The sequence below is a fragment of the Podarcis raffonei genome, chromosome 8 (genome assembly GCF_027172205.1).
Source record: "Podarcis raffonei isolate rPodRaf1 chromosome 8, rPodRaf1.pri, whole genome shotgun sequence".
Classification (NCBI taxonomy): Eukaryota; Metazoa; Chordata; class Lepidosauria; order Squamata; family Lacertidae; genus Podarcis; species Podarcis raffonei.
Genome location: NC_070609.1, coordinates 89294875 through 89318728, shown reverse-complemented (window position 1 = coordinate 89318728; position 23854 = coordinate 89294875). Strand labels below are relative to the sequence as shown.

General features: G+C 43.9%; 1 protein-coding gene across 1 annotated transcript in view; it reads left to right on the top strand.

Moving 5' to 3' along the window:
• LOC128420068 (tetraspanin-15-like) overlaps positions 1 to 23546 on the top strand; it is an 86481-nt gene extending 62935 nt beyond the window's left edge. Inside the window, exons 6-8 of the mRNA XM_053401474.1 lie at positions 8144 to 8197; positions 9298 to 9414; positions 23017 to 23546. Coding sequence (XP_053257449.1) covers positions 8144 to 8197; positions 9298 to 9414; positions 23017 to 23247 — 402 coding nt within the window. The 3' untranslated portion in view covers positions 23248 to 23546. The remainder of the gene's footprint in view (positions 1 to 8143; positions 8198 to 9297; positions 9415 to 23016) is intronic.
• The last annotated feature ends 308 nt before the right edge of the window (positions 23547 to 23854 follow it).

The following is a 23854-nucleotide window of genomic DNA, read 5'->3' as shown; positions in this document are numbered from 1 at the left end:
GTTTCGTGCAGTGATTTAGTCTATCCCAATATTGGAAGGGGGCAGAATATGGAGGACAACTCAGCTTCACAGTATGCCCCCCCCCCATTCTACTCTAAGCTCCCACCCATCTGGTGTAACAGCATTGGGCTACTTCAGGGAGGCTGGCATTACCCACACCCTCTCAAATCCAGAGAGACAGTGTTGCATAATGGTTAGGGTGTTGGACCGTGATCTGAGAGACCAGGGTTTGAATCCCCACTTAGCCATGGCACTCGCTGGGTGACCTTGGGCCAGTCAGTGTGATCTCTTAGCCTAACCTAACTCACAGAACAGTTGTGAGGGTGAAATGGGGAGGAGGAGGAGGACTACATGCTCCACAGTGAGCAACTTGGAAGGTAAAGGTGGTATATAAATCTAATAAAGAAATAAAACAAACACCAGCCCTGGTCTCTGAAATATGGGTATGGTAATTATTACCTATATCTGCAATGGCACCGGCAGAACAAATTTCAGGAAGCTTCCAAACTAAGAAAGGGGAGGTCACATTTTTTAGCTGAAACATGACTTCATCTATAGAGTTCATAAACGCCAGTCTTTGCTGCTACTTTTCTTGTTCCTGGGATGTCCCACTAATCCATAGTCACAGTGCACTAAAATCCTGGACACCTGAATTGTTTTCTGTGCGACAACATGGATCCCTTCTCCACCAAGGAAGAGCAAGCGAGGAGAATAATGCCAGCATGATTTGCTTCAGTTCTCCAGTTCTAGAAGTGCCTTGCTCCTGCTGGATTGTTTACGGCGGCTCGATCCCATTCTCTTGCCTCAGAAGTAATCACAAAACAGCTGGGATTTCTCTTGGGTGCATGTGTGTGTCTGTGTGTCTGTGTGTCTGTGAGCCACCATCTACTTTGCAGCCAGAAGGTACCCAGATTCCTCTTTGCAGAGGGCGGGGGAGAGAGAGTTTAAGCATTCCGTGTTGGGACAGAGTGTGCTCCTCCATCAACAGACTGCCTGCCCTAGTTCTCTCTCCCTGAAATGATGTTCAGCCTGTGTTTGGCATACAAGTAAATGTTGCTTACATGGCAGAAGGCTCCCCACCCCCTCCGCTCCAAACCATCCTTGAGTATTTCTTAATGGAGGTGCTAGAACTCAAGTCCTTCTAACTCCTTTGCATGCAGATCAATGTGCATAAAAGATCAGAGGTGTGCATGAATAAATAATCACCCAAAAGAATCAGGAGACGATTATGATATCTGGTTTTAGTCAGGTGAGGAAGTATGATATATTTTGAGCACATTCAATAGTCACTTCCTAGGAACAGAAATGTATTCACGAGATCTGGGATGGATTACGTTCAAAGCCATTGGTCACATGGGAAATATATAATCTGGAGGACCTCAACTAATTGGGGTTTTTTAAATGAATAATTTGTCCACAAGTCTTAGGTATCCAATACAATCGGTTTGACAATCCAGTATTCTTTCTACCAACCCCCACCCCCTAAAATGAAATATGCCTTTCTCCAAGGCTAGCTGTCTGGAATCACACACTTGGAAAATCAGTGAATAAAAATATTCTGCCTGCCACCTTGCTGCCAGCCCTTTAAGAATTTTTTGCATTGCACATTATTATTAAACACAGATTAAAACATCTAAAACTCATTGATATATATTTAAAGGCATTGAAACTGTTCATGGAAGGCAAATCTGAGTTTTTCAGCTGTGCCCATTGATGTTCTGAATGGCAGCAGAGTACCACTGAGGGAATTTGTAACTGTGTTAGTTCTGCTCAGTCTTATTTTCTGGAGTGTTCTTCTCTAAGCACTTGGGAAGGGAGAATTATTGGTAAAGGACTTCATTGCTTAATGTGACTCTCACACCTGAAGGCATCATTCTAACAATGGCGATAAGAGGCAATATCTTTTTGGAGGAAATAGAACACCTGAGACCAGTAGTGCATTCAAACATTTTTTCCGTCTGTCTTCTGAGATCTCCAACAAATTGATGGGCTTGCAATAACAGCTGGCTGGGAAGTGTGTTGTCTCTAGATCAGACCCCAACAGCAGAACTATCCCTTAACACAATAGTCCAGGGCAGAAAAGACAAAATGACAGTGCAAATGTGTCTTGTACAAAAATGTTCAGAAAAATGAGCTGTTCAACATTGACCTCCTGAACACCAAGTTATGGGGTCAAATGAGGCTTTGGGGGTTAATTTGTTATGCCTGCATGTTATGCCTCGTTTGTTTTTTGAAATATAGATACTTGGGTAATATCAAATGAGAAACTCTAACCTTGGTTTATATATATTTTTATAATAATATTTTGGTTTTATTTTTTAATACTGATGACTGGTGTTTTAATGTATTTTTAATCTTTTGTTGGAAGCCGCCCAGAGTGGCTGGGGAAACCCAGCCAGATGGGCAGGGTATAAATATTATTATTGTTGTTGTTGTTGTTGTTATTATTATTATTATTATTATTATTATTATTATTATTATTATTATACCAAGGTGCTAATTTTGGAATATGAATACAGCTATTTGGGGGGGGGTAATAAAATCCAAAAGTACACTTCTGGTTAATTTGGTTTTTGTTGTTCCATTTTAAAATGGGTGTGCAAATAATTCAGTTATTAATTGAAGTGTATCATATACAAGAATGGACCTCCAGAACGAATTAAGTTTGTAACTAGAGGTACCACTGCACCAATTTACTGCTTTGCAAGTGGTACCATTAAGAAGCAGGTATCAGGAATTGTTGACTGTTGCCCCATGTGGTGATATATGCAACTGCAGCTGCTCAGTCAAGAGTCTCCCCAACTTCGGTCTGGCTTCCACCTCCGTTGGTGACCAGTGGATCCCCTGGATAGGAAAGAGGCTAAGAGAAAGAGAAAGATGTCCTTTACAGTGCTGAATTTTGCAAATTCTGCATTCCAGGGCAGAAAAACACACCTAAAGGTCTTAAACTATATTTACACATAGCAGTAGCAAATGAAACTCTATTCACCAAAGCAGTTATGTGTTCATCTCCGGAATATGACTGACCTCCAAAAAAGAATCCTGAACTCTACTCAATGTTTCAGGAGGGCCCTTTGTAGACAGAAGAAATTATCACTTTGGGGAGAATCTTGGGAGTCCAACACAGGCTCATGAGGAACATGAGATGAACAGCATAAGGATGTGGTATGAAGAAGGTTCTATGGCTGATCTAGTCATTGACAGTGCCTAAGTGAGTCCATGCAAAATCTTAGTGGCCTCCCCTACTGTCATGACTCAGTCAAGCAGCTCCAGCTTAAAAAAACCCAGTGCTGAGCTTGAAGAACTTCTGGAACAATGCATATTTACCGGCTCTGTGCTTCTGTCTGCTTTTGAATCTCTTGCCTGTGTGAAAAATGACCACGGAACTGCCCTGACTTTGCCTCTCACCTGACTCTTTGTTGTGTGCTCCACTTGCTTGGACTCTGATCTTGGGCCAGCCCTGCCTTGGGTGTGGTGTGGCTGCTGGCAAGCCCCCTTGTAGATGAAATCGCCTCCACAAGGGAACTGCAGGTTGAGACCTCATGTTTGTGCATGGACAAAGATGTATCATCTACACAGACCATCCTTGCTATGCTAAAACCAGAACAACATTGTAACTTGAGTGAGAGTAAGTGCTGGGTGGCATGGGTGTGAATATAGCCAGGATACTGATTCATGAATACTGAGGAACATGACAGGGAAATTAGCCTATATTTGTGTCTTTTTAAAGAAGAATAGAGCTGTGACTCTGGGATCAGAGAAAGCAGTGAAAATTGATGGCAAGGAAGTACATGTTGTCCAAGACCTGTTCCAGCACTTGGCAGTGATCACCAGCAATGAATGCCCACACAGAGATCAAATAAATTGTGGTGTATGAGTTAGTTGCCTAGCTTTGTTCCAGTCCAAGTGTTTTACCAGGTGAGCAAAGCATCATTAGAAGATGCAATTTAGAAGATTACTGATCCAACAGCCATTAAGCACAGCCTGCATTCATGCATATACATGACTGATGGTGGTTGGCTTCTGCAAAAGAAAACATGATACGCAAATTTGGTATACAACTCCTTATGTGATTCATATACAAGCAGTTTGATTTGGTTTTTGTTTTCAGAGGCTATAACTCTGGCTTGCCTAAAGGTTTGGAACTATTGAATTTTCTGGAGCAATGAGATTCATTAAGAAAAATGACATGCTCATTTGGAATCCAAAGAACAAAGAAGCATCATTTCTGCTGTTAGAATGGAACTAATCTTAGTTTCATATGCATCTGGTGTCCAAGGAAATGATATCTGGTGATATGCATTATGGGGGAACAGTACAGGCTTGCTGGTCTTCCTATTGCTACCTGGCAGTGCTAAGGCCCAAGGACTCTATTGTTCAAATCAGAGCTTTTTTTCAGCTGGAACTAGCCAGAACTCAGTTCTGACACCTTTCAGATGGACACCATTGCCATTCTAAGAGAATGAGGAAGGTGTTTGTTCATTGTGAGTTCCAGCACTTCTTTTTCTAGAAAAACAGCACTGGTTAAAAGTCTGGCAGAAAGACCATTTGGTCCATTCATGCTATTCTGAGCTGGGTTGAGGTGCGACATCTGGTTTCTATAGAACTGAAAAGCAAGTTTGATTGTCACTCCATCTTGAGTATACTTAAAATAATGGAGTTGGAAGGTCTGGCATCTGGCATGAAACCAGAAAAACCTGGGGCGGGTGTATTGTTGGAGAAGTATATGTGCTGGTCATGTCAGACAAGAAACCAGCTCCTTAGAGCACTTTCTGAACAATTCATTGCATGCACTGCAACATATTTGAGAGTGGAGTGCGGAGGCTGAAGGAGACAGCAAGTCACCATGTTGACATATGAGACCTAGGGAGGAGACCACATTGATTATATATTTCTCTCTGTGTAAAATACCGGTAATTAAACAGCTTGATTAGTTTTGCACTATGTGCCTGAGATCCTGTGTGGAAAATGCAGCAGGGAGCATGGAGGGCCACCCCTATAGTGGCTATAAGCATCTGGATGTGGTGGCCAGTCCCTTGCTCAACCGCAGTGTTCTCAACAGTCACACCAACCTACCCTCAGGTCTTAAGGTGCTATATTATTATTGTTTTACATTTATATCCCACCTTTCCTCCACGGAACATACAGTGGAGTGTATGGTTCTCCTCCCCCTCCATTTTATCCTCACAACATCTCTGCAAGGTATGTTAGACTGGCCAAGTAGGAATTTGACCGTCAGGCTCCCAGGTCCTGGCCCAACACTCTAACCACTACACCATACTTGGTGCTGGTCAGTATATATCAAGGCATCAGTTTTCAGGACCTACCACTAGTCGGGGGGACACCTCAGTTGCCAGATGTTGGCAGGGTGTGTGGAGAACAGCAAGATGTTGGAGAAGAGAGCTGCATATGGCCTGTTTTGGAGGCCCTGCCTTGTACCTGTCACCAAGGTTCAGTTGCCTGTCTGCTCAGCTTTTGTACATTGAATGGGGGTGGAGAATTTTGTCCTTTGCCTCAGAAATCAAGTCATCCACAATTTGATTATGAGTGAGGGAGTCTGAGCTGGTCTGCGTTAACTCTGGAGGGTGATGAACCCAGAGTTGTTTTCTCACAGGGTATCTCGTATGGCACTGACGTAGACTCGGGGGTTGCAGAGGAGAAGCCATTGTGGTTTGTAGGGTTTCAGTCTGCTTCTCCAAGCTTCCCACCAGACGAGTCATTGGTTTTGAGTGCCTCCCTCACCATCTTGCCACGAGGGCAACATCATGACAGCACAGCCAGCTGTGTGGGACACCATACTCATTATACAGCTCTTAAACCCAAAATCAGCCTTTCTCAACCTGTGGGTCCCCAGATGTTGTTGAACTACAACTCCCATCACCCCTAGCTAGCAAGGCCAGAGCTCAGGGATGATGGGAGTTGTAGTCCAACAACATCTGGGGACCCACAGGTTGAGAACTAAATGCTTGTTCAGCTCCTCCTTATGCCCCTCTGGCTGCCCCCCCCCATCACTCACTTCTCATCTGTGGCAAATTGTAGCATGAGGAAATAATTTCTTTATCTCTCCACACATTTCATAATTTTATAAACCTCTGTTGTGTTGCTGTCTCCCACCTTCTTAGTCAACCAATTGCTACCTTTCATATTTAATATCACCCGTGGCCTGTGGTAAATAAAGCATTTCAGTTACTGCAACTGCCAGGGTAACAATTACCCTGAACCAATGCCTGAACTTTCCCCTGCTAGGATACAACCGTAATGGATTTGCTTTCATTTTGGCCTTGGGATCCAAACCTCCCTTCTTTGCCTCTAGCTTAAATGCCATTGGCAAGGGACAACTGCCTGAAATGTAACCCAGATAGGAATTCGCAGTCACTTCACGTTTATGCATTAGGCCCAAGAGCATTTCAATCATGTTCTATGGTGGTTAGTAAAAAGGAAAAGGGAAAAAATCACTTCTAGACTTCTTTGTTCTTCAGAACTCCTCGGTTTTACTATGAGGAGGACTGATATTACTTCTCTGTTTGGCTCTACTACAAATGTGTTTGGCTGACAAAGGAAATCAATGGAAAGGGATTCCTTTGCTTTCTGGAGGCCCAGTCATGACTTGCGTGTTCAGTTCCTGGACCTTGTGTTCCGCAAGAGTCAAAAGGAATACAGGATTATGCAAAGACGTCACACATCATTATTTATGGAAAACCTTTTCTGTCAGAATGGCAATGTCTGAAAATGAAAATTAAGTCTGCCTTGAAGGCTTGGAGGAGAAAGAAAATGATCAAAAGATGCAATTTGCATTTCTTTGGGCTGGGATATAAGGAATTAGATGATCAGATGTGTGGCTCATATCCGCTAGTAGCTGTGTGTTTAGCATTGTGGGCCCTATTTTATGGCTCTCCTTTTGAGCTGAGGTTCAGCAGGACCCTCCCTACAGAAGTTCTGACACCTACTGGAGACTCTTTTTATTCGAGCAGGCATTTTAATTGCAGTTGGAATTTGTATTTTTAACTGATCTTTATATTTTTGTATAGTATCTTTGTAACCCGGTGAGATACAATTGTAGTTAAGTGGTATATAAATTGTTTAAATAAAAAAGAGATAATCACAACTCACCACCTACCCAACTACTTAGGTCCACACTACATTTAAAGGGCTTCCCCCAGAGAATCCTGGGAGCTGTGGTTTGTCAAGGATGCAAATAGTTGTTAGGAGACCTCTAATAGCGGCTCCTAGCCCTCTTAACAAACTACAGCTCCCAGGATTCTATGTTATAATAGTTCAAATTTCTAATGCAGACGGGGCCATAGGACAGCCTTCTCCTTGAATGAATAGGAGGAGTTTGGAGTAGATGGAGTTGGATGATTCTGTGAATGGAGGTGGCATACTGGAAGTGAATATATCTATCTTAGCAAATGGAGCAAAGTCTGAAAAAAGACACCTTTCCACATGTACTCTTGATGTGCCTTGAGGCTGTCCCCACCCCCCTTCCATCACCCTCATCACTGCTTGGAATTTTGCAAAATGTTTGGCATTATACCTATTTCCCCACCGCTGTGACAACCGGGGGTCAGGGGATTGACGTGCCAGAGGGAAGACCCAAATATGCCCTATTTTTTGCTCTATAAGACTCACTTTTTCCCTCCTAAAAAGTAAGGGGAAATGCGTGTGCGTCTTATGGAGCGAATGCAGGCTGCGCAGCTATCCCAGAAGCCAGAACAGCAAGAGGGATCACTGCTTTCGCTGCGCAGCAATCCCTCTTGCTGTTCTGGCTTCTGAGATTCAGAATATTTTTTTCCTTGTTTTCCTCCTCTAAAAACTAGGTGCGTCTTGTGGTCATATAGAGCGAAAAATACAGTATCTAAAGGAGACTTCCAGCCATCTTAAAAGCTGCTGCAGAGTCTGAGATGCTTTCAGTGCAAAGTTTTGACTCTCCAAATGCAAGTGTTCAAAAGGTCAGAGAGTGGTCTTTATTAAACTCCTTTGTGGCTTGGTTTGTCAACAGTTTTGTGGTCTGGTGAAAAGTCTTAAGAGAAAGAGAGAGAATCCTACCCTCTTTTACCTTCCTTGTGACTTTTAAAAGCAACAAATTCCCACCATCCACCTGCACTGTTATTGAGCTTGGATCTTCTTCCTCCTCTCTTAATAGGCCCCAGGAGAAGTCATTAACACACTGTGTGGATACAAGACACTAAATAAAGAGGTAACAAACATTTTTAAGGTACCTGAGGGCTGAGCCAGGCATTAGGTAGCAGACATTTGTGGAGGGAGGAGGTTGTGCTTTGTGAGGCAGACGAGGGGGGAGTAAGGGATACTTAGTAAGGGAAGAGGACATCATGGAGGCTATAAACATACACATGGAGCAAAGCAGATAAAGAGGCATTTTGTTCCTTGTTTGTGTAATAGAACCAACTGAGGTCCTCACCCAATGAAGCCAACTAGTGAGAGCTTAAGGACAGGTGACAGGCAAGGCTTCTTCACACAGCACATAGTTCAGGTATGGAATTTGGTTCCACAAGATGGGCAGCTATCTTGGTTGGCATTAAATGCAAGCTAGACAAATTCATGGGGAACAAGGCTACTGATGGCTGTGGGCTACCTCCAGTGGGAGGTCCTGAGTCCCAGGTGCCAGGATCATAAGCTGGAACTCGTGTCTTACTTGTGAGCTTCCCATTGCGGCATCTGGCTGGCTTCTGGAATAAGAGTGTAAGAAGAGCCGTGGAAAATGTTTGCAGAATACTTTAAAATGCAGTGTAAAAAAGTTAGAACGCAAATAGGATTTGAATAAGAAGAGCAGTGGGGGCGAACTTTTTGTTTTTATTGTGAGATAAGGTGAAGGTATAGAGTAACTATAATATGCAACATAAATTGAAATTTTGAGGGAACCATGGATGGAGGGAGGGGAAGTCATAGGTAGAATGATTGATTGCTAAATTTGAAATGTTGTTGGATTGTTTAAAAATTATAATAAAATAAAATGTCAGGAGAGCCCTGCTGGATCAGGCCAAAGTCCCTTCTGGTCCAGCCTCCTCTTCTCATGGTGACCAACCAGGTGCCCCCAGGGGAAGCCCACAAACAGGAACGGAGCTCAACCACAGCTTTCTCCCCACCTGCAGTTCCCAGCAACTGGGATTCCAAGGCATGCTGTTTTTGACTAGCTATGTTGGAATCAAATCTCATAATTCCAATTGGTTTTTGGTAGACCCATGAGATCCCTGTTAGTCTCATGTAATTTACAAGGAGAGCTGAGGGAGTTACTCAGACTCAAAATATTGCCTTTAATGTGATTTGTTCTCTTTGTAGCGCCTGGAGCTGGTGGCCACTATCCACGTACGCGGCTGCATCCATGCGGTCGGCTTGTGGCTTAAAGACAATTTTGAAGCCACTTTTGGAATTGTTTGCTCTCTGCTGTTTCCACAGGTATGTAAACAATGTGTTGCTCCTAGATGGCTATTCAGAGGTGTGTGTTTTTCCCCAAAACAGAGTTGAAGACATTACTTCTTTACTATAGATCACCATGAAACTACATTACACACACTTTTTTTAGAGACAAAATTCTGCATTAATTAAGCCAGATGGTTGGGGTATTGATAAAATTATTGTCAAAAATTATTCAGTATGGCTATTTCTATTAACTGACAGACCCTGGTTTCTTCCTCTGGAATTCTGATCCTTACCTCATTTTTTTCAGAGACTCCAGATAGCAACATGGAAAAATTGCCAGAGTTTGCTTCCATGTTTTTTCAACTTGATTTGTGGCACTGAAAATGGGTTGCAATAAACCCCAATTACACTCCAATCTATCCAGAGTGGCAAAGCAGAGCTGAAGTTTTGCAGGTTTCCTGTACCTTTAATCAAATGCTTCCTGCTGTTGCTTTCTGTTTTATTGCTCATGGACATCAAGTTTCCTAGATTCTAACCTTCATATCTAGTAAAACCTATTTTAAAGGCATATTCAGATACATAGATAATTGATCAGTGCAGATAATTTATCATACTTCTGGTTCATATATCATAAAATTATTCAGTCATGTACTCAAAAATGCTCTTGTTACTGTTTAACAGCCACTTATGATTAATTCTTCATTTGTAACAGCCACGGCATATTTCATTAGCTTTCAGTCGTGTTTCCAATCTGTTACACATATCAGAAAACCGCTCTGTCTCTTCATCTCTAGGAAACTAACATAAGGGAAGTCATAATACTGCTTTATTCTGCCTTGGGAAATCCTGTATGTGGTTGGAGCCCTACAGCCTTTTTTAATGTGTCCACAGACTCCTTCCAGTCAGCTAGTGCCATGACCTTGGTATCCAACAGGGACTGGGAGACGAGAGTCAGAGGCTGCAGGCTCTTCACACTGATGAAGAATGATGATGTTGGTGACAAGCATGCACATCGTGTGTGGTGTTAACTATCCTAAAGAGCCAGTTGTGGCATAGTGGTTAGAGTGTCAGAATAGAACCTGGGAGACCAGGGTTCAAATCCCTGCTCAGCCATGAAGCTCACCGGATGACCTTGAGCTAGTCACTGGTAGCTCACAGGGTTGTTATGAGGATAAAATTGAGAGGAGGGAAGTGTGTGCGCCATCTTGAGCTCCTTGAAGGGAAAAGGGGGTATAAGTGTGATGAATAAATATTAAGCCAGTTGAGCAGAGGTTTGTATTGTGTTTCTGAGGGTTGCAAATACTCCACGAGTTTGTTGAGTAGCTTTCTCCAACCTCTTCAGTTGTCTTGGATGGGAATTCTCATCAGTCCACACCATGCTGAGTAGATCTGATGGGAGATGCAGCCTAATCTGGAGGGCACCAGCTTGTGGAAGGCTGACTTTGAGCATCTACAGTTGTGAATTCATTGGATGCCAGCCTTGCCAAGGGCTCAGTCTTCAGGTAGTCTGGCTGGAGACTTAGGCTGAATAGCCAGAGTCAACCTCATGCTAACAGAGCCAAAAGCAGGTTCATGTTCTAGCAGGAGAGAAGATTCAGAAGCTCACATTTGGGATGCACAATCCAAGCCAGGCAGCGATCAGGATCCAAGGCAGATCATTGGATCGGAAGGGAGTGGAAGCTTAGGCTGTTTCCACATGCGAAAGTTGAAGAGCAAGCATGGGGAGTGGTCTCCATTTATACGCCGCTTGATGACTAAAAACAACCACAAAGCAGTTTACAAAAAATGATAAAACAATAAAATTGTCAATAAGAAAAATCAACAACAATAATTTAAAATGTTCAAAAAGTTAAAATTACTGACTAACACTCGCATGAACTTTCTAAGCTTCTGGGTAGGCTTGTCTAAACAAAAATGTTTTTGGTAGTACAGTGAAGTGCCTGGCTGACATAATCAGGAAGGGAGTTCTTACAAATTGACACCAGGAACAGAGCCAGTTCTGCTGATCAAAGCAGTGAATGGGTGCATATGAAGTAAGGCGATCTTGCAGGTAAACTGGTCCCAAGTTGTTAAAGGCTTTATACTAATAGTAACGACCTGAACTTGGCCCAGTAGCAAATCAGAAACCAGCGGAGATTTCTGAGCACGGTTGTTCTATGCTTTATTATTATTATTATTATTATTATTATTATTATTATTTATTATTTATACCCCGCCCATCTGGCTGGGTTACCCCAGCCACTCTGGGCGGCTTCCTATTAAACATTAACCTATTAAACATTAAAAGCTTCCCTAAACAGGGCTGCAATCATGCTGCAGCATTTTGCACTAACTGCAACTTCCTAACCAAGCACAAGGGAAGCCCCACAGAGTGCATTGCAGTAATCCAAGCTTGAAATAACCAGTGAACTACTGTGGCCAGGCTTTCCCAGTCCAGGAATGGCCATAGCTGTCAAACCAGTTGCAGCTGGTAAAAGGCACAGCTGGGTGCACCAGGATTGGCGCTTGCAGGTTGGCTAACTAGAGTGCTGAGGGAAGCCAGGGCTCCAGCCCAGCTGGGGAACTCCAAGCACTGAGCAGTTTGGGAACAGAGCCATGGACTGCACTGGCTTTGAGCTCTGGTTTGAAATGGAAGCCATAATGCTAGCTGGCATTTTTCTGGAAGCTAATCAGTGAGGCCACTCCCTGGCCGCATTGGATAGCATAACCTAGTTGGTGGAGTGCAGGGCAGTACCACACACATCACTACTTTTTGAATTATTTCTATCCCACTCTTCAGCCAGAAAGAGTCTCCACGACAGGGTACATATGCCAGTGCTGGGCAGTCCCTGCTCGGACTTCCACGAAAGGAAAAGGGACTGCGCGAGAAGAGGAAAAAAGAAAACCCAGGCACTGGTTCATAGTAACAGAATTCTTTCAAAGACCAGCTGGAGCAGAAAGGTTTCAATGAGGGGAGGAGTTGGGGGTCTTTCGGCCCCTGCGGGGCAGCCCTCTCCCTTTGCAATGGCCACTGTGATCAAGCAGGGGAATGCCATCCTCCTCCCACTCAGTGCTTCTGTTCCCTTTAACATAAGCAGGTGAAATGTCTCTCTTCCCCCGAAGCACACAAAGTCCTCTCCAGCCATAGCAACCCCCAGCTGATTAACATCCATTTATAATCCTCAAAGAAGACTTTCTGAAAATCAGGGAAGGTTGCTAAGTGACAGGGAAGCACTTAGCATATCATTTACAAAAACAAAGTGTTTTAAAAGAAGGAAATGAATGCTCTTTAGCACCCCATAAAACCGAAAACTGTCCATTGCTTCAATAAACACATTATTCACACTAAGCAAAAAAAATGTTAGTGATGGTTTTGCCAAGATAAACAAACTTGAGTTCTCTTCTTTCAAATGTCAATATAGTTTTGTTAAATAGATGATTCAGATGCAGTAATAATAACTTGCACTGCATTAGCCAGAATCTGCATGGCTTTAGAGAAAAGCATATTCTGGATGCTTTATTAATAATATAGGACAGTAAAAACAATTTCTGGCCTTTTGCTCTTCACACATCACAAGACTCGGTGCACTTTGACTGTATAAATGTTAACAAAACAAAAAAAATGAAGAAAATGTTTTAAAAGCTTTTCTCTGTGTTCTCTCCAAGTCATCAATACCCATCCCTAAAATTAGAGGAAGTGAAGGAGAGTGTTCATCTTGCTGAGTAACACTCATGCAAACTGGGCAGACTGGGTAGGTAGTTAGGGAGGTGAAAACCAGGGGACAGTGTCTGTTCCCCACAACGGTCTGTTGAATTGCAAGTGTTACTCTACTGGTTGCTCTCAAACTGATCCCATCCATTATGCTGGCATCCTTCATAATTTTTTGCAAGGGAGATGGTTCTCTTTTGGTAAGAATCCACAGCTACAAGCCAGTATTTGAGCCTTATGATGGCCCCTGGAGCTTCCCCATCAGGGGGGACAGTGTAGGAGAGAGAAGAGAAGAGAAACAGCTTGCCTACGAGTTTCCCCCTAACCTTCCCCAGTCCCTGCACTTCCCATGGTGCTACCACCAGTGGGGCAGAGGGATGAAGGGGAGACAGTTATATTTTTTAAAAACCTAGCAGCTTGCCTTATTTTCAGTTTTATGTCTTCGGTAATAATAATAATAAATAATAAATTTTATTTATACCCCGCCCTCCCCAGCCAAGACCGGGCTCAGGGCGGCTAACAACCAATAATAAAAACAAGTTGATTAAAATACAACTTAAAAAGCAAGATTAAAATACAACATTAAAACATTAAGATGCAGCCTCTTCACAGGAGGAGAAAGGAAAAAAGAAAGAGGGGGAGGGAATCAAATTGATTCCAAGCAAAAGGCCAGGCGGAACAACTCTCTCTTACAGGCCCTGCGGAAAGAAATCAGATCCCGCAGGGCCCTGGTCTCAAGAGGCAGAGCGTTCCACCAGGCCGGAGCCACTGTTGAAAAGGCCCTGGCTCTGGTTGAGGCTAATCTAACTTCCTTAGGGCCTGGGACCACTAGGGTGTTGCTGTTTATGGACCTTAAGGTCCTCCATGGGGCATACCAGGAGAGGCGGTCCCGCAGGTACGAGGGTCCTAGGCTGTGATGTGCACAACTGCATACAGCTTAAAATAGCGGTGGTGAACCTACAGCCAATGGGCTGGATTGGGCCCACCAAACCACCTTTTTTCTCACCATTGTCACCAGTGTTTGACCTGAGACAGCAGTGTGATGTATTGCACACCACAGGCAATAATGGCTCCCTTGTATCATTTTGATAGAAAGGATACAACAGGATAAAAGTTTATAAAATGGTGTCTGGCATGGAGAAAGTAGACAGAGAGAAGTTATTTCTCCCTCTCATAACACTCAAACTCATGGACATCCAGTGTAGCTGAATGTTGGAAGATTTAGGACAATTGGAAGATTTGGGACATATAAACAAAAGGACTTCTTCATGCAGCACTTAGTCAAACTATGAAACTTGCTCCCCAAGGACACAGGGATGGCCACCAACTTGGATGGCTTTAAAAGAGGATAGGATAAATTCAGCCACAATGGCTCTGCTCTGCCTTCACAGTTGGAGACAGCAATGATTCCAAATGCCAGTTGCTGGAACCCGCAGGAGGGGAGAGTGGTCTTCTGCTCATGTTCTGCTCCCTGGTCTTCCACGGGCATCTGGTTGGCCCCTGTGAGAACAGGATGCTGGACTAGATGGGTCATTGGCCTGATCCTGCAGGCTCTTCTGTCCTTATGGCTATGTCCTGCAACACACAAGCCCAGTTCACAGCACTACTGCAGTTGTCTCACACATATACTTTACAAAATAGGACCAGAGGAGCACATGGTACCTTTAAGAGCTCTCATCTTGACACACCATTGTTTATTTTTAACTGGGTAATGTAAAACCAGATGCCATTTTTTTTACTTGAACTGTCACAAAGAATTCAGTGACTATCATAAGAGTGCGTCCCAGCTTCTCCCAGGTGTAAATGGATTTGTCAGTGAAAACATTCACCTGTTAATTCATAGTTAAGTGGGTATGCCTGTCCGCAGTTAATTGTTCAGCCCATCTCCTGACTTCTATATGTTCCTTTGCAATTAACAGAGACAGTGTTGTCTAATTGATAGAGCACTTCATATAAACTCTTCTCTTCACCCGTTTCAGTTTACAAGGCTGTTTACCAGATCGATTAGCACTAAAGAAAGTCATTAGTATTGTTCATACACAACAAAGCCAACACGAAACAGAAATTGTTCAGCTTAACTTAATAAATATTGTTCTTGTCACTTAGTTCTCTTCATATTGACACTAATCGCCATTGGTATAAATCTAATTTTCAAGAAAGTGACAGCTCAGTAGCTCTGAAGAAACAGCAGTGAGAGCCCTTTAGAAATCAAATGTAGCTAAACTGAGCCATGAGAGTCAATGGTATTAATCTGTCAACAGGCTGTTGCTTGAAAGTATCCCACCAACCCAGGGCCAGATTAAGATCTAAGAAGAGCCTGAGTAGGGAAGCAGAATTTTCTCGCTGTTCATGGAGAGCACATAACATGCCTCAAGCAGAAACTACAATTTTGCATGCACCTGTTTAGACCACGCTGTGGGTGTTTCTCCTCTGCTGTGACATCTCCACGTAGATGGGTGGTCACATTATAGACACAGTTGTGTTTTATAGCCAAATGCTAATTTCTAGCTGTACTTACAGCACCTGGAGCAAATTAGTAGTTGGTGTGTGTCCATCAGTCACAGCTTCATTCGATTTAACTCAAATTATTTTATTCAATCTAAAGTTAGGCAACTCAAACCCTTGAGAATTGCTATGCTAAAAAAACAAAAAACCCAACACTGTTACACGCAGATACAGTGGTACCTGGGGTTAAGAACTTAATTCGTTCTGGAGGTCTGTTCTTAACCTAAAACTGTTCTTAACCTGAGGTACCACTTTAGCTAATGGGGCCTCCTGCTGCCGCTGCGTGATTTCTGTTCTCATCCTGAAGCAAAGTTCTTAACCCGAGGTACTATTTCTGGGTTAGCGGAGTCTGTAACCTGAAGCATCTGTAACCCGAGGTACCACTGTACTTCTGAGCTAGCAAATTGAGCTTGTATGCATTGCACAAATCTATCTTCACCAGTGACCATCCTGTCTGGGAGCCATCTCTGGTATTAATCTGAAAACTGACTGTTGCATGAAAGCATCTCACCAAGCCAGGGCCAAATTGAGAAATAAGAACTTAAGAAGGACCTGCTGTATCAGGCCCACCTAGCCCAACATCCTGTTCTCAAGAGTAGCCAACCAGATGCCCCAATGAGAAACCTGCAAGCAGGATTGGAAGGCAAGAGCACTCTCTCTTTCCCCACCTGCGGTTTCAATCAGCTGATATTCAGAAGCATTGCTGCCTCCAGCTATGAAGGCAGAGCATAGCTATCATTGCCATTAGCCATTGAGAGCATTCTCTCCTCCTCTGTGAATTTGTCTAATCATCTTTTAAAGACATCAAGGTTGGTGGCCATCATGGCCCTCTGTGGGAGCAAGTTCCATCATTTAGCTATGCGCTTCATGAAGACTTGGTTTTATCTTCCCTGAATCTCTATAAAGACCTTTAGACCTAAGCACTGAAAAGATTATGGTGCCCCACCCCTGTATGTAATTAAAAATAAAACCAATACTAAACAACAACAAAATTATTTTTTGAAATGACAAAGTTTACATGGGTACTGAAATGTGCATGCATGTATGTCATGTGCAGCACATGACAGAATCCATTTTTCTTGCATTATTTTGTTAATGTCTCCCTGGTTCAGGTGGATATTAGTAATAAAAAGAAGACCGAAAAATGTGGGAGGAGTGTGGAGTATAAGGAAATCTAGCAAAGTTCTGATTTTCCCCATGGTGATTACTTCATACTTAAATGCTTTATTTGTAATATGTCAAATTCTTTCAAAATTTTCTCATTTTTTTGCTTTGCTGGACCCCTAAGGATATGTGTGGTCTGCCTGTTGGGTAATTCAGCACAGCACCAAACTTACTGATTCCAAAGACTACCACACCAGAAATAATTACTTAGGAGAACAGCAGGTATGCAAATAGACGTGCTAGCAATACAATGTCATCATCCATGACTCCAAAATTATGTTGCAAGTAGAGGTTTTCATGCAGATGCTTGTTTCTTTATATCCCATCTTTCAAAACAAAGATCTTGCCAAGGCAACGTACACAGAGTACAACCAACCATAATATCCAGATTGCTGGTGCTACCCACGGAGGTTTAGAGTTGGAATGGCTTATAAGTATAGCAGTATTTTATAAGGAGAGGCTGCAGGGATTGGTTTTAGTTTGGGGCGTGTTTATTATGGCAGCAGTGCAACTTACTGCAATTTTCAAAGGTTTTTAAGGCAAAAAAAGAAAAGAAAACCAGGCAGGGTGATTTTCCAGGGACAATTACCAGAAAATCCCCAACTACCCTTTGCAAGTAGAAATAGTTGGTGCCTTTTATGTGAACCTCACTAGGTTGAAAAGCTGAATGAAGTTGTGCCAAACAACTTCATCACAGCTGCTCTTCATCACAGCTGGTGGCATCAAAAAACCATCATTACCTGGAGATACAGGACAACTTTAAAGAGACTTGAGGGCAGTATGATAGACTGATGCGAACACTTACTGATTTTTCCCCTGGCTAAGATTGTCCAATCAAAGGGGCACTGCAGATTTTTAAAGCACACAAATGCAGACATGCACACAACCTGTCTGATCTCAGAACCATAAAATTATGAGCTAAAATTTTATGGGCTAAAATTATGAGCACACATATAATGGGTGGCAGTGACTCTTAAACAATATATCTGGGGGAGGGAGAAGAGACGTGTCTGCTGTATGCCATAGTTTCATTGAATTTGGTTCAAGCTGTTTTCCTGCAAATAAGCTGTCACTGGAGTGATCAAGGAGTTAATGCAAATCAAGCAACTTCTCTGATTTTTCCTGAATGCCTGCTGTTCCTAGTGCACACAGGATGGTGCTGATTAATGCTCTTACAATCATTATTTATCATCAGCATCTGTTTCCTAGCTAACAGCTTCTACCTGATTATTTTTTGAAGAACAGAACACATTCTCTGTTATAGTATATTGCTTGCAATTGCTGTATTGGGACCGTTATCTAGGGAGATATCAGGTGGAAAGTTATAAATAAGCCCACTTTGCGAATGAAGAAATAGCGCTTGTCACTAATGAATACATTTTCCTGCTCACAATATACCATATTGAGCTCTCTCTTGATCTGAAATAACAAAGGCCCAGTTTATAGCTTTTTAGGGTGATCTGGCAGTTGCTGGAATCTCAGGCTCTGCCAGTGCTTCTCCAGACGGTTATCTACATTATGAATAGCGGCCCACATAATAGGAAGCTACCTGTTTTCAGGAGTCTGCGTATTCCTATTATGCTTGGAACGCAGGAACACAAGAAGAGACTGGCTGACGGAGCTGGGCAAAGGTCCATTTCACGCAGCATCCTGTGCTCACATGCCCACGGGAAGCCTACCGGCAAGACCTGACAACAACCTTGCTTCCCCCACTTGTGATCCCTAGAAACAGATACTGTCTTTGAAGACGTAATGCCTCCAGCAGTAGGACTGGAGCATAGCTATCATGGCTAGTAGTTGCTAGCAAACTTATCCTCCATGATTCAGGTAGTAGCCGTGTTGGTTTGTCATAGTAACAATAAATAACAAGATGAAATATATATATATAAAGATGATCCAAAAAGAACTCCCTTAAGAGAATCAAGTCTTTTTGTCTTAAGACAGTCTTTAGAATAATCTTTCCATATCTATACAGTGGTACCTCAGGTTACATACGCTTCAGGTTACAGACTCCGCTAGCCCAGAAATATTACCTCGGGTTAAGAACTTTGCTTCAGGATGAGAACAGAAATCGTGGAGTGGTGGCAGCGGGAGGCCCCATTAGCTAAAGTGGTGCTTCGGGTTAAGAACAGTTTCAGGTTAAGAACGGACCTCCGGAACGAATTAAGTACTTAACCCGAGGTACCACTGTGTGTGTGTGTGTGTGTGTGTGTGTGTATTTCCAGTAGCACCTTAAAGACCAACTAAGTATAAGCTTTCTAGGTATGAGCTTTCATGTGTATACACACAACTATATATAATATATCCTCCATGAATTTGTCTATTCCTTCTTTACTGTCATAAGTTAGGTGCTGGTACCCAACACTGCCTCAGCTCTTTATGTTTGGCACATTATACACTGAAGCAGAGCTTTTGTTACATTTTAAAAAAATAAATATTACATTTATATACCACCTTTTCCTCAAGGTGGTCACATGGTTCTCCTCCCCATTTTATCCTCACCCTGTGAAGTGATCTTCGTGGCTGAGCAGGCCATAGTCCAGCCCCAAGCATTACACCACAGACTGCAATCCCAAGCACACCAGTGAGTAAGCGCTGCTGAACACAAGGAGGATTACTTCAGAGTATACATGCATAGGGGACGTGGGTAGCGCTGTGGGTTAAACCACAGAGCCTAGGTGTCAGGGAACTGCCATCGCAGCCAGGAGTGGAGGAAGGGCTCCCAAGCGATGCCGGAGAAGGGCCCAGCAGGAAAGGAGGGGACTCAGCTACCGGGGAAGGAAATCAGCGTTACACCAGGGAGAAAGGCGGGCAGAGGCGGGCTTCGGAGAGTTGGCTCCAGGACTCTGGAGACTAGCGAGGAGAGTACGGGTCCTCCACTGCCCACACCCACCCTGCGCAGAAGACTTCCGCGCAGGGAGGCTAGGCGGAGACTATCCGTCAAGGAACTTTTATGTTGGAAGAAGTTCAGGAAACGCCCACTGACGGATTCTGCCAGTGACTGAGACAGACGCGGAATCAGGGCTGTCCAGCCAGGGGAAGGTTTATCCAGGCAACCTCGCCGAGAGTGGCGGCAACTTATGCACGAGCAACCCCCAATTCCCATTACACTAGGACTTGCTGATCAGAAGGTCGGCGGTTCAAATCCCCGCGACGGGGTGAGCTCCTGTTGCTCAGTCCCTGCTCCTGCCAACCTAGCAGTTCAAAAGCACGTCAAAGTGCAAGTAGATAAATAGGTACCGCTCCGGCAGGAAGGTAAACGGCGTTTCCGTGAGCTGCTCTGGTTCTCCAGAAGCGGCTTAGTCATGCTGGCCACATGACCCGGAAGCTGTACGCCGGCTCCCTCGGCCAATAAAGCCAGATGAGCGCCGCAACCCCAGAGTCAGTGATGAGTGGACCTAATGGTCAGGGGTCCCTTTACCTTTTTATACATGCATAGCAGGAGGGTTAAGCCCCGCCCTGCGTAGTCAGTCACATGACGCAGTGCATGCACACCATTTGAATGGCAATGCCCATCAACTTGGGGAGGGGAGTGACCCCCTCAAATATTTTATTTGGGGAGAGCAAAGACTCCTTGGCCTCTAGGAGTTGGCTCCTATGCATAGCATTGCGCTAATTACTCATTTAGTTTTACCTAATTTTAATACTGTATTTTTAAATTGTTGCAACTCAACCTGGGATCACATGGTGAAGGGTGGGCAGGATTATACCTTGTGTAGTTATTACAGTTATTCTGACAGGGATGGGAAACCTTCTAGACCCCATGGGCCAGATATTTAATTACCTGCCCCCTGCACCTGGGCCAACTTTGACAGGCGGGCAAGATTTGAGAGGTAGGCGAGTCCACCTACCTGTCAAAGTTGGCTAGCGGGGGTGAAGGGAGCTAGTGACCGAGCAGGATCAGTCCAGCCAGATGCCCACAGCCAAACCAAGCAGATTTGAACAGCTTTCTGCAGGAATAGACCATATGCACTAGTTCCCCACAGGAGTGACTGTGTGCACAGCTGAAGCAAGCAGAATTTGTGCTCTCCCTGCTCATTAGCTGATGGGAAGCGAGGGTGTTGAATTCTGCTGAGTGCAGGGATCCACTGTGCATGCAGAACTGTCCATCAAAGTGATGTCAGCAGTCCATTGATGTGATGTCATAGAAATAAATCCCAGTGAAGCAGGTAGTTGCATTCGCATGTACAGTCATACCTGGGGATAAATGTGCTTCAAGTTAAGTATTTTCAGGTTGCGCTTGCGCTCTACAGAGACCCAGAAGTAATGGAGCGCGTTACTTCCGGGTTTCGCTGTGCGCGTATACGCAGACAGTCAGGTTGCGCTTGCGCTCTACAGAGACCCAGAAGTAATGGAGCGCGTTACTTCCGGGTTTCGCTGTGCGCGTATACGCAGACAGTCAAAATGACATCACGCGGAAACGGCAACATGCGGATGCGGGTTGCGTTCGCTTCAGGATGCGAACGGGGCTCCAGAACGGATCCCGTTCGCATCCCTAGGTACCACTGTAATAGTAAACCATGGTTAAATGCTACGTCTGTTAGCTGTTACAAACCCAAGCTTCCACGCCCCTATTCCTTGGGGAAAGTGTTCAACAGAAGTTAGTTTTGCTTTCATGGAATTGGGCTTGTTGCTTCATACAAACCAGAGATTGTCATTTATTACAAGCTGCACTTAGTTGAACAAGTCAGCTTCATAATCCAATGGTTTAAAGTAGATGTGTGAGCTGGAATCTCACCCACCAGGCTCATTCCAGCTTGTGCTAGTTGCACAAACCCCTAGTTCTACATTAAATGCATTGGGACTTACTGCTGAGTAAATACAAGCAGGCTTGTGCTGCACAGCCTTCATGGAGCTGCCTTTGGACCTCTCACTGCTCAGGGAGCTGGGATGTGTGCACTACCACGTCAGAGGGACGGTTAACAGACTAAATCATAAACTGGGCTGTTCTTGGCAGAGGCAATAAAGGGAGTTCTTTTTCAATCTAATATTATATATTGGGCTTCTCTAAGTTTTAGAGTGATTAAGCAATATGAGCAATCTTTTTGAAAATGAGCTTCCATTGCGCAGGATCCTTATTTAAATAAAATAAACCTGAAGTTCCTTAAAAACAACAACCCAAAGACCCCCAAAAAAATACATTATGAACACCTATATTCCCACACATACATCACAGCTAATGACACTACACATCTATAAAACATGTTATTAAGGGATCTACAAGCTAGTATGAACAAAACTGGTCTCTGGTTTTCTGAAGTAATTGTGAACGAAATGAAGATCCATAATTCTCCCACAAAGGTATCTTCATGCTTTGTTCTTCTTGCCATTCTTAATTTGAGAGTCGTTTTTTCTGTAAGGGCAACACACCACACTCCCTTGTACCAGCCTTCAAGTTTGTACTTTTAAAGTCCTTAGCTGTTCCTCCTCATCTTGGTTGCCCTCCTCTGCTTGTCAACATCCTTCTTAGATTGTGGTGCCCAGAATTGGACACAGAATTCCAGGTGTGGTCTGACCAAGGCAGAATAGAGTGGGACTAGAACTTCCCTTGGGACACAGGTGGCACTGTGGTCTAAACCACTGAGCCTAGGGCTTGCCGGTCGGAAGATCAGCGGTTCGAATCCCCGCAACGGGGTGAGGTCCCGTTGCTCAGTCCCAGCTCCTGCCAACCTAGCAGTTCGAAAGCACATCAAAATGCAAGTAGAAAAATAGGTACCGCTCCGGTGGGAAGGTAAACGGCGTTTCTGTGCACTGCTCTGGTTTCATGAGAAGCAGCTTAGTCATGCTGGCCTCATGACCTGGAAAAACTGTCTGTGGACAAACGTCGGCTCCCTCAGCCAGTAAAGCAAGATGAGGACCACAACCCCAGAGTTGTTCGCGACTGGACTTAACTGTCAGGGGTCCTTTACCTTTACGACTTCCCTTGACCTGGACACTTGACTTCTGCTGATGCAGCCTTAGAATTGCATTAGCTTTTTTGCAAGGACCGACTAAAGGTACCTCTGCTGCTAATAAGGTTAGCTTCCAAGAGTGCCCAAATGGAGTGCCCATTGCCTTTTGCACGTTGGCTGCTGTGCTGGACCATGGAAGGTAAACACAGGTGTTCTTACTTGCTGTGAACTTTCCCTGCAGGTTCTTCTATCAAAGCAGCTTTGCTTGGGTTACGAATACTCTCACTGTTGTATTAGGGAAACCCTGGCTGTACACATACATACCCTGTCATAATTGCATTTTAAAGCACACATGTTAACAAGTAATTTTGTCTCCATCTTTTCTTGCAGGCAGTAGGTTTGGTGATGGCCTGGTTATACTGGCAAAAGCTCAACGAGATTCATTACAGGCTGGACACTGTGGATTTCAAGGCACTGGACATGGCTGACTTCGACTTTGCCTCTCTGGACCTCACTGGTGCTGGCTGGTGCTGGTGTTTGCCCCGTGAAGGTGGCTACTTACCAGTCCTTGACAAAGAGGATGACACAGTAAATGATGACATCTTCCAGAGTAAAGTTTGATTGTATTTTGGGACTGCCTGCAAGACCGGCTTTCTGAGAGAGTCTGGTCAAGGCTTAGTGCATCCGTAGATGCAGGGTAGCATTGTGATTTGTTTCATTTAGCAAAGCGAGAAGTAGGTATGACAAAGGGTGCTATGTCTTTAAAATCCCCCACAGTTTTCAGAAGGGTGTGGTTGGTTGGTGTTAATGTGGGTTAATTTGGGTTTGGTGAGTGTCCTGAGATAGCATTTTTTATTATTTTATGATTCCACACTTTTTTTGTATGTCTTTTTTGGAAATAAAATATGGTCTTGCCTTTATCCAGTATCTTCCACTGAAAGCATCCTGGAATGTAGGAGCAGGGACAACATGAAAGTCGCACATGTTTGCATCCCGTGTAAAATTCCAAAATGCTCCTCTTTTCTCACCCGGATGCATCTGGTCCCCTGAAATCCCCTGTATTTATCTGCAGCCCTGACTTCACACCATTTGAAAGGCTACAGAAACCTAGTCAAGCAGGGACGATGATGGGTGTCATAGCTGTATAGTCATCAGATCTGCCTTTGTGGGCATCACTGAGGAACAAGCATGTCTTCATGTAAATTGGTGTCACTGTGCTGCCAAAAAA